Source organism: Lipotes vexillifer, unplaced genomic scaffold, assembly GCF_000442215.2.
Source record: "Lipotes vexillifer unplaced genomic scaffold, Lipotes_vexillifer_v1.1 scaffold487, whole genome shotgun sequence".
NCBI classification, from domain to species: domain Eukaryota; kingdom Metazoa; phylum Chordata; class Mammalia; order Artiodactyla; family Lipotidae; genus Lipotes; species Lipotes vexillifer.
The window spans coordinates 942,619-953,007 of NW_006782062.1; the positions used below are offsets into that span (position 1 = coordinate 942,619).

At 33.1% G+C, this 10,389-nt stretch overlaps 1 protein-coding gene across 1 annotated transcript in view; it reads left to right on the plus strand.

Moving 5' to 3' along the window:
* Positions 1 to 10,389, plus strand: part of NAALADL2 (N-acetylated alpha-linked acidic dipeptidase like 2) — a 903,327-nt gene that overhangs the window by 504,041 nt on the left and 388,897 nt on the right. The window contains exon 8 of the mRNA XM_007454970.1: positions 8,470 to 8,562. Coding sequence (XP_007455032.1) covers positions 8,470 to 8,562 — 93 coding nt within the window. The remainder of the gene's footprint in view (positions 1 to 8,469; positions 8,563 to 10,389) is intronic.

Genomic DNA, 10,389 nt, shown 5'->3' on the forward strand with positions numbered 1-10,389 from the left:
TTTGACTTGGGGAACTTTTAGTATTTTTTTCTTTGTCTTTCATGTCTTTAAATTTTGTGCTAAAGTATGTAGATGCTTCTCTTCTCTGGAAAGATAATAATAAAAATAAATATTTCCTTCAACTATTTTCTCTCCTCCATTTGTTTTTCCTCCTTCTGATGTTCTTTCTAGAACTCCCATTTCTATTCATTGTGTTTTTTGCTTGTATGTTTATATTTTATGTTTTCATTCCTTTCTGTGGTTTCTTGGAAAAAATTCTGAATCTGATCTTCTGTATCTTGAATTTATTTTTCATTTATATCTATCTATTCCTTACCATCTCTCTCTACTCTCCCTACCTATTGGTATATTTCTTTCAATTATTCTATTTTTCATACCTCTTATTTCCTCTTTTTAAAAAAATGTTTTCAGGATGTTTCTTATTGCTAATGCAGTCCCTTTTCTTTTAGCGAGTTTAGTTATAATGCGTATTTTTAAATTAATGTATTGTGTGTTTTAATATGTTTACTTTGAGTATTATATGTGTTCATTGTGTTAATTTTCTTTTATGAGAGTGTGGATCTCAGATATCTAGATACTTTAGCTTGGGAGTTCATGTTGCCCTGGAGGAAGTAGCCATCTTCTTGTGACTTATAGGAAGGCAGACCTGAAGTCAGGCCCCAGTTTATATCTTCATGGGTTTGTATAATGAGAGAGAGTCATTGTGTTCCAGTTACAATGAAACTATTCTAAACCACCATCATTTTCTGCTGGTTCACCAGGAAGCCCCAGTTTTCAGAGATTTGATTTATAAGGAGAAGATAATCCCCTTAAGGTTTTAATTTCACCATCCCTGGGATTTGGAAAAGAGAAATAAATGCCCAGAGTTCAGGTTTGCTTAAGCATCTTTATGACAGTTTCACCCCAACTGACACAGGCAGGACTTCCTAACCCAACTTATTTATTTTATTTATTTTTTAACTTTAATAACATATTTTATTTAATTCAGTGTATCCAAAATATTATCAATATATTGTCATCAATATGCAAACATAGTAATGAAATAGTTTACATTCTTTTTTCATTCTGTCTTCAAAATCCAGTGTGTATTTTACATTTATAGTACATCTCAATTAAAACTGCACACATTAAAAAAAATTTTTTTTTGCATGTTTTGTGCTTTTAAAAGATTGCACTTTATAGACAGAGGTCTTTCAGAACTAAGCTACTGGTCATTAGGTCAAACAATTTTAGCTTTTAAACCTTTTCATTTAAATGTGACTTATAGGGACTTCCTTGGTGGTGCAGTGGTTAGGAGTCCACCTGCCAGTGCAGGGGACACAGGTTCGATCCCTGGTCCAGGAAGATCCCACATGCCACAGAACAGCTAAGCCCATGCGCCACAACTACTGACCCTGCACTCTAGAGCCTGTGTGCCTAGAGCCTGCCACCACAATGAGAAGCCCGCACACCGCAACGAAGAGTAGCCCCCACTCACTGCAATTAGAGAGTACCCCTAGGAGTCCCCCACCAGTTACACCCCCAGGTAACAAGTATAGTTATTTTAAAGTCCTTGTCTGCTAATTCCAATATCTCAATCACCTATGGATCTACTTTCATCATCTATGTTTTCTTTGCTTATCAGTTATATGATCTTGCCTTTTCCACATCTCCTAATTTTCTTTTCATGGAAAGGCATTTTATTTTAAATATAGCAGTGTTGTAAATGTCAATCCCAAACTCTCAATCTATCCCTCCCCCTCCCCAACCCTTCTACTCTTGTAACCATAAGTTCATTCTCTAAATCTGTGAGTCTGTTTCTGTTTCGTAAATAAGTTCATTTGTATCATATTTTTTTAGATCCCACATATAAGTGATATCATACATTTGTCTTTCTCTGTCTGACGTACTTCACTTAGTATGATAATCTCCAGGTCCATCCATGTCACTGCAAATGGCATTATTTCATTCTTTTTAATGGTTGAATAATATTCCATTGTATATATGTACCACATCTTCTTTATCCATTCATCTGTTGATGCACATTTAAGTTGCTTCCATGTCTTTTCTATTGTAAACAGTGCTGCAATGAACATTGGGATACATGTATCCTTTTGAACTGTGTTTTTCTCCTGACGTATGCCCAAGAGTGGGATTGCTGGGACAGATGGCCACTCTAGTTTCAGTTTTTTAAGGAATATCCATACTGTTCTCCATAGTGGATGTACCAATTTACATTCCCACCAACAGTATAGGAGGGTTCCCTTTTCTCCACACCCTCTCCGACATTTTTTGTTTGCAGATTTTTTGATGATGGCCATTCTGACTGGTGTGAGGTGATATCTTATTGTAGTTTTGATTTGAATTTCTCTAATAATTAACAATGTTGAACATCTTTTCCCGTGCCTTTTGGCTATCTGTATATTTTTTTTGGAGAAATGTCTTTACCTAACCCAATTTATGTTTAAGTTATTAATCTCTCTTTTTAAATATGTTACCATAAATATACATTTTACCTAAGTTCAATCATTATATATATCTGTATATTTGTATTTGTATTCTGTTCTTTTCACTTCTAGTGTACCCATGTTTCTACATATTAATTTATATTTTAACAGCCACACGTTTTATTGCAATTTTCTAAGTAATTTTCCTGTTGGGGAAATCTATGTTGTTTTCTGTAATTGCTACTATAATTGTACTGCAAAGAGTACAATTATTCTTGTAGAATAAATTCCAAAGTGCAAGATTACTAAAATTATTGCTATGAAGAATAATATTACTTTACCTATGGGTTGTTTAAATTAGCAATGCCAACAGCAATATGAACGTGAAAGTTTATCCAAGATTTTACTGATATTTATTATTAAAATTGAAAGTGTGATCATAGTGCTGCTTTTAGTGATGGAAAACAGGCTCTATGTACATTTGTTTTCAGACATGGGTATGGAATACTATGAAACAACATGTATTAGGATCAACATCATGTGTGGGGATGTAAATAAATAGATGAAAAGCTGCTTTTTGCTATGTTGCATGCCATTATTTGGACCTGGTCTTGGCCCTGTGACACATAAGGAAGTCCTTCTGTCAGTTGAAAAGAACCAATGTTAATCATAATATCCTTGCAAAAAAAGGTTGTCTTCAACTTTCTCAGACCTCTGTGTTTCTTTTCTTTTCTTTTCTTTTCTTTTTTTGCGGTATGCGGGCCTCTCACTGTTTGGCCTTTCCCGTTGCGAAGCACAGGCTCCGGACGTGCAGGCCCAGCGGCCATGGCTCACGGGCCCAGCCGCTCTGCGGCACGTGGGATCCTCCCAGACCAGGGCACGAACCCGCCTCCCTTGCATCGGCAGGCGGACTCTCAACCACTGCGCCACCAGAGAAGCCCTCTGTGTTTCTTTTAAATAAAACTCTTAGACTTAAGGATGTAGAATAGGGCAGGTAAAATAATTTGAAATCTGTTCATGCAAATGTCTAGGAACTCTGTATGAGCCATAAGAAATAAATGTCTTTAAAAGCATCTATCAATAAAGAAAGTAAAATGTCCAGAAGGAAACATGAAGACAGAATGAAAAATCAGAGAAATAAGCAGAAGAGTTGACCCTCTGGTCACCTAGTTTTGGGAGGTCATGGATCCCAGTGAATTAGGTAAATTAGAGTGGGAATATAGAACCCACATGGGGACAAAAGACATGGTTATGAGCCTATAGGGAGAAAGGAGTTGTAACTAACATCTATATAAACCAGGACCATGGAGTTGCAAGAGAAAAACTAGAAAGAAATCCACCCACTGGTGGAGAAAAGCTTTCTTCTGCCTGAGCTCTGGATAAAAATTTTTTAAAAAATCTTTTTTAATATCTCTAGAAATAAAAAATCCTGGCTCAGAATTTTCATTAACATTGTAGTATAGAAACATCAAGCCAAAACATTAGCATAAAAATTGTGCCCAAGCCAGAAATGCCCCTGGGATGCCTGACAAAAGGAAATTCAATGCTGGAAAAATAAGTATTGGAGAAATACTAAGCAAAAGAAAGATGGGATAGTTATATTAATGGGGAGGAGACTTTAGGGAGAAAAATTGGGATAGAAACAATATAAAGAATAATTGTTCTATATAATCTATATAGAAATCAGGAAGTTGTAGCAATTCCAAATTTGCATACACATAACTAAGTAGTCTAAAAATATACAAGGAAAAATATTATACTATTGCCAAGATAAATTGATAAATTAGCATCAAATGGGAAACTTTAACATGTCTCAATAATTAACAGAGAGAATATGTAGAACAGTTAATAAAGTTATAGCCACACAGTTTTCAAGCTTGATTTACTGGACCTATATATGAAATGCTACATTCCTGTAATAGGGAATGCACATTCTTTATATGGAACATGTACAAAAATGTTTATTCTCTATTTATCAGATGTAATAGGCTACAGTGTCACAAAACTCACCTAAAATCGAAGTATCAGTAGTATATAGACCTTGCTCTCAGTTCATAATTAAATTAAGCTAGGTATCAATATTAAAACAGTAACTCACACCTTATATTTGAATATTTTAAAAATTCTTTGAACTAATACATTTATTATAGAAATAATTATCATAGAAATTTAAAATGCTAGAATTTGTAAGATAATAACACCATATATCAAAATTAGTGTGCTTCACTGCAATAGAAAATCTGTAGCCTTAAAGACATGTATAAAGATTAAAAAGTAATGAGCTAAGCGCTTTAACTTAAAAATTTAGGTTAAAAAACCCCAGAGAATATATTCAGGCAAAATTTAACAAAGATACTAATAAGCATAGAATATAATATTGAAGCAAAAAATAAAGAAGAACATATTGAGGATCCACAAATCCTAAAACTGGTTTTCTGAAAATTCTAAAAAATTAGCTGAATGCTAGTAAAACTGATGAAGGGAAACAAAAAAGACAGAAGTAAATTGATGTTAGAAATAGGAAAGGAAACAAAATTATAGTTAAATGACAGTATTTTTTCTGAAGCATAAGAATAAAGCAAACAGCTAAATGCATTTAGAAGAAATAAACATGTAAAAATCTGAATTTACTTATATTCATTAATAATTTGAAAATATTAAGTGAAATAAAATGAAAATATACATTGAGTGAAAATGTACTCCTCCCCGCAACACACACGAAAAATACCAGAATGAAATAGTTTTATGTATGAACACTAACTCTCCTTTGTAAAATGGATAATGTCTATGCTACATAAACTCTTACAGAATCAATGAAAAGAAGCAAAGATCACTAAACATTTGTGACGTTATATAATCCACTTATCAAAATCAGACAAGAAAAAATTGAGAAGTATAATTATCAATAAGCTACTTATAAATATATATGCATATATCCTGAAAATATTAGTAACCAAAGACAGAAAATATATCATGACCAAGAAGGGCTTATTCCAGGAATACATGCATTTTTTAACATTGTAAAATGAAAAGCCTTGCAATTATCTCAAAAGTTGATTCAACATCTGTTTATGCTAAAATTTATTAACAAAGGAAGAACAAAAGTGATCTTCCTTATAAAAGGAATTTCCCAGACACCAATAGCAAACTACGTAAAAAAAACACAGTTGTAGAAACATTTTGTAGAAGTGAAGAACACAAGGAAAGGACCAAGGAATGCTGCTTTTACTGCCTCCATTCCACAGTGCACTGGCAGTCCTGTACAAAATAATGAGAGCAGTAGATAAAAGCTTCACAGTTTTAAAAGGAATAAGCAAAACTATTTTTTGGTTTGTATCTACAGTGAAATTAACAAAAATAAAAACCCTATAGATTAACCATTAAAACCTATAGGAGTTTAACAAGAAGGTTTGTTACAAGACTAATATATGAAATTAAATAGCATGCTTATACACAGTAAAATAATTATAAATGCTATATTTTGTTAACATAGCAGGAAAACCTTAAAAATAAATTTAATAATGCAAACCTTTTATAAAGAAAAATATAAAGCTTCATGAAAGACATAAAATCAACTGAAATAAATTGAGAGTCATACCATATTCATAGATAAAATGCATGATTTTCTCAAATGGTTCCATTAATTTAATACAATCCTAATGAAATCCTGAAATGTCTTTCCACGGCACATGACGAACTAATATAAAAGTTTATATGAAAGTAGTGGTCCGTAAATCCCCCCACATTGAATAATAATTAAAAGAGATGATGACAGTGATGGTGGTGGTGATGGTAAGGGACCCATTACTTCAGTCATGATAAAGTTATGTTAATTAAAACAGTATGGCACTGGTTAAAATGAAATGCAGTAACAAGGATAACAGCTTCATTAATGCTTCACGGAGAAAAAGAGATTCAATGAGAATTAGTATATGTGTGTGCAAATGGAAATATAAATTGTAAGGCACTATATTAACATAAGGTAATATTTCAAGGAGTTTGCCTTACATTTGTACATATTATAATGTTTTCTCACTGCTGAATTTGAAAAAAAATTAATATTGAATCTTAGATACAGCTGAAGAATCTTCTCTGGTTTTCTAACTCAAAAATAAGATGAAAATAGGGCTTCCCTGGTGGCGCAGTGGTTAAGAGTCCGCCTGCCGATGCAGGGGACACGGGTTCGTGCCCTGGTCCGGGAAGATCCCACATGCCGCGGAGCAGCTGGGCCCGTGAGCCATGGCCGCTGGGCCTGCACGTCCGGAGCCTGTCCTCCTCAACGGGAGAGGCCACAGGAGTGAGAGGCCCGCATACTGCAAAAAAAAAAAAAAAAAAATAAGATGAAAATATTAAAAACAACAACTATAAGTTCATGACTGCCTCATCTAAAGTTCATTTATCTGGACAATTTGGAACAAACCTAGAACAGGGAATTAATAACTAAAAACAAACATGATTTCAAGTGTATTACATTCTGGAAAAGGCAAAACTGTAGAAACATTTAAAAGATCAGTGGTTGCCAGGGGCTCAAGAGGAAGGGAGAGAGGAAAGTATAAGCAGGTATAGCACAGGAAATTTTTAGGGCAATGAAACTATTCTATATGATACTATAATTGTGGATACATGCCATTATGCTTAGGTCAAAACCCATAGAGTGTACAATGCAAAGAGTGACTCAATATAAATTATGGACTTAATGTATTAATATTGTCTCATTAATGGTAACAGATATTGATCATGCTAATGTAAGATATTAATAATAGGGGCAGGGGAGAGAGGGTATTTGGGAACTCTGTGTTTTCTGCTCAGTTTTTCTGTATTTTGAAACTGCTCTAAAAAACCCCATGAAGTATACTACTTAAAAAATATTGAACAGAAATGCATAGCACGTAACTTAGAACTGCAATACTCAGATTACAATATTCATAATACACAATAAGCAGATTTCCTTTTCTCATATATGAGGCACTCAGGTGTTCTCTTGAGGTCTCTTTATTCTTGTTTAGTTATAATTTTTTCAGTGTACTGATTTTCTATTTAAATTGTTAGTAGGGCACATTCAAAGAAAGAAGCAACTTATTTATCATAACAGTTTTCATATAGCAGTAAGAAGTGACATTTGAAGACCCATCAATATAGCATGTCTACTTTGCATTACTTGTTTTCTAATTGCCACCCTCTCCCCAACAGTACCACTTGGCTGCCCTTGCACCTCTCCTAGAGAAACCACCTTCCCACCCCCACCCCCAGCCCCCAGACTTCCCAAGATCCATCAAATACAGGTTTAACACATGTCATCACCAAAGACCTTCAAAGACCACTTCAGGGCTGTGACTGAAGTCCTTTCTGATTGGTGTCTTTGCCTTATTTGTTGTCAAAATTTTTGAATATCAAGCATGAATAGAAGAACTCAAAGAGGCAGGGCAGGTGGCAGAGATTTAGTAGAGGGGTGAGAGACCTACAAACACAGGTAGAAATGAAAACTGCAAGATTTGAAAATAAGTGTAGCTTTAAGAATCTGTATTCTTTTAATTTGTGTAATGCTTTATAGTTTTCAATGTGATAATGTAATAATGAATCATACAAAAAAAGTTAAATCATCTTCACATGCTATTTTTCTGAAGCTAGACAAGTACTTAAAATTCTTTGAAAATATTTTTATCTGATTTTTTTCTTTTTTAAAAATATGAGTTGTCCACATCTCCTTGAGGTCTTGTTCTGTGTGCTTTCCTGTTGAACCCCACTGCAGTTTTTAATGTGAAATTTAGAATTGCCTATTTATGGTTCTGAAGTTCTATGAGGGTAGCAATTGTATCTTAGTCATCATTATATAATAAGCACCTAAAATAATGTCTACACAAAGTTTCAAATACATATTTGCCTAAAAGTATGACGTTGGTTATCTAGAAAAATTCAGTTGTTTGGAATAATTTGTCTGATCATATTGGATAAATAAATTTGAGTGCTTTAAGAAAAAACAAAACAAAACAAAACAGCAGAATATAGAGAAACAAGTATCTTTTAATTTTCTTTTCCCCCCCAGAGGAAAGAATTGTCAGCATGCGAATTCAGACAGTCACAAAATTTGAAACAGTTACTAATGTTGTTGGATATTTAAAGGGCTCGACATCTCCAGGTAAGTAGACCCAAATATTTATAATCTACACTTTATATGAAATATCACAGGAAAATGCTCTGTAACAATTTAATAGCATAGTTAAATGTCCTACTTTAGATGTAATTACAAGTTCATACCACTCTAAAGGGTGGTATATAAAACCAAGAAGCAGGTCTTTATTCTTTCTTACCACATCCCTTCAAAGATAAATCATAGTAGAGAGTGTAAGAGGGAAACAAAACAAAACAGAGAAAACAGAGTTTAGATTTGTTAAATTGGCATGTACCTGTGAGTAAAAGCTATAGAAACCAGTGTTTTCTTTTTCCTTTTATTCACTGTAACACAATTGAATATTTTATTTATATCAAGAAAAGACTTTTTTAAAAAGGAAATACTTTAGTTTTTATTATGTGTTTTTTAAAAAATAAAAATTTTGGTTTTCAAATCTTTCATTGTTAGTCTGTGTCCCATCTCTGACCCTTGGTCCACTGACAATTCTGCCTAATGTTTGCATGGCTTAAGTTTTGAAGGTGCTTATGAAAAGGATCACCTGGTTACATTTTAAATAGTTTTATACCTTGTTATGGGATGCTTATGGAATCTTCAGATGATACTATATAGGCTAAAAACGTGAAAATAACTGACAAATATATTAACAAATTAACAACACTTCTGAGCATATTGTGAGGTTGAATGACATATTACTGTCTGCTGTGCTTGTTTTACATGGTAGAATACAGTAGTCTTTTAGTACATTTGTGTCATTGCTATTGACTTAGTTGGGATATTTACTAAAGTTATCCTTGGAGCATAATTCTTCTTCATGATTTTAGTCAAACTGACTCCATAATTGCTAACCCAGGAAATTCTGAGATCAAGTTTTACATTCCCATCAAGTTTCCTGCCTGCCTACTCTTTAAAAATTCATGGACATCTTCTCTTTGGTTTCCTTACAGTAGCAACCTCTGATGAACAACCTCTGATCATAATATCTTTAAATACAAAATATAAATGAATTTGGAAATTGTTACTATTGCATTTCAACCATTTCAACAAATTTATATCATAAGGATCTCTAATTGAAGAATTAGAAATATTTATCATCATTGCTACATTTGCTAGTTATTTTTGAAAAACCAAACTGTACAAAATTATACTCACTATAGGATTAAAAAAAAAAAAAAACTTTCCTTATTGAATTCAATGTAGGAAAAAAACCCCAAATTTAAAAAATCAATTTACTAGTAGTATTCCTCGGTGTATAATATGTAAAGCTTCTCAATTTTATTTATTTGAATTCTACACAAAAATACTGGCTGTTCATTCACATACTTTTCTTATTTAATGACTCTGAAAATTAGAAATAACCATCAGTTAGTATTAAGGTTTTTATATATGGTTTATCCAGAATACAGACAATTCCAAACAGAATTTTTATACATATCTGGGAGATGAGTGAATCAATTCAACATTGCAGGCACACTGTGTATACCGTTAATTAAGTTTTGATAAATTGTTGACAGATCAAATTCATTGTTGGTTCCAATATCAGTGTGGAAAACTAAAATAGTTTCACACAGTTATGTTTCCAGTAAAGTAGTGTTTTGATGCCATGAAGTCAAGGTGTGATTCATTCATTCCATACATGTGTAGTACTTATTATGTGTCAGGTGTTATTCAAAGTGCCTTACAAATAGTAACTTACTTAAAACAACTGAATGATGTATGTACTATTTTTATTCCTATTTTATGGTTGAAGAATTTAAGGCATGAGAGCCTAAATAAGCTTTCTAAGGTCATACAACTAGTAGGATGAATGGACTGGATTCAAACCCAAGCAGGAAT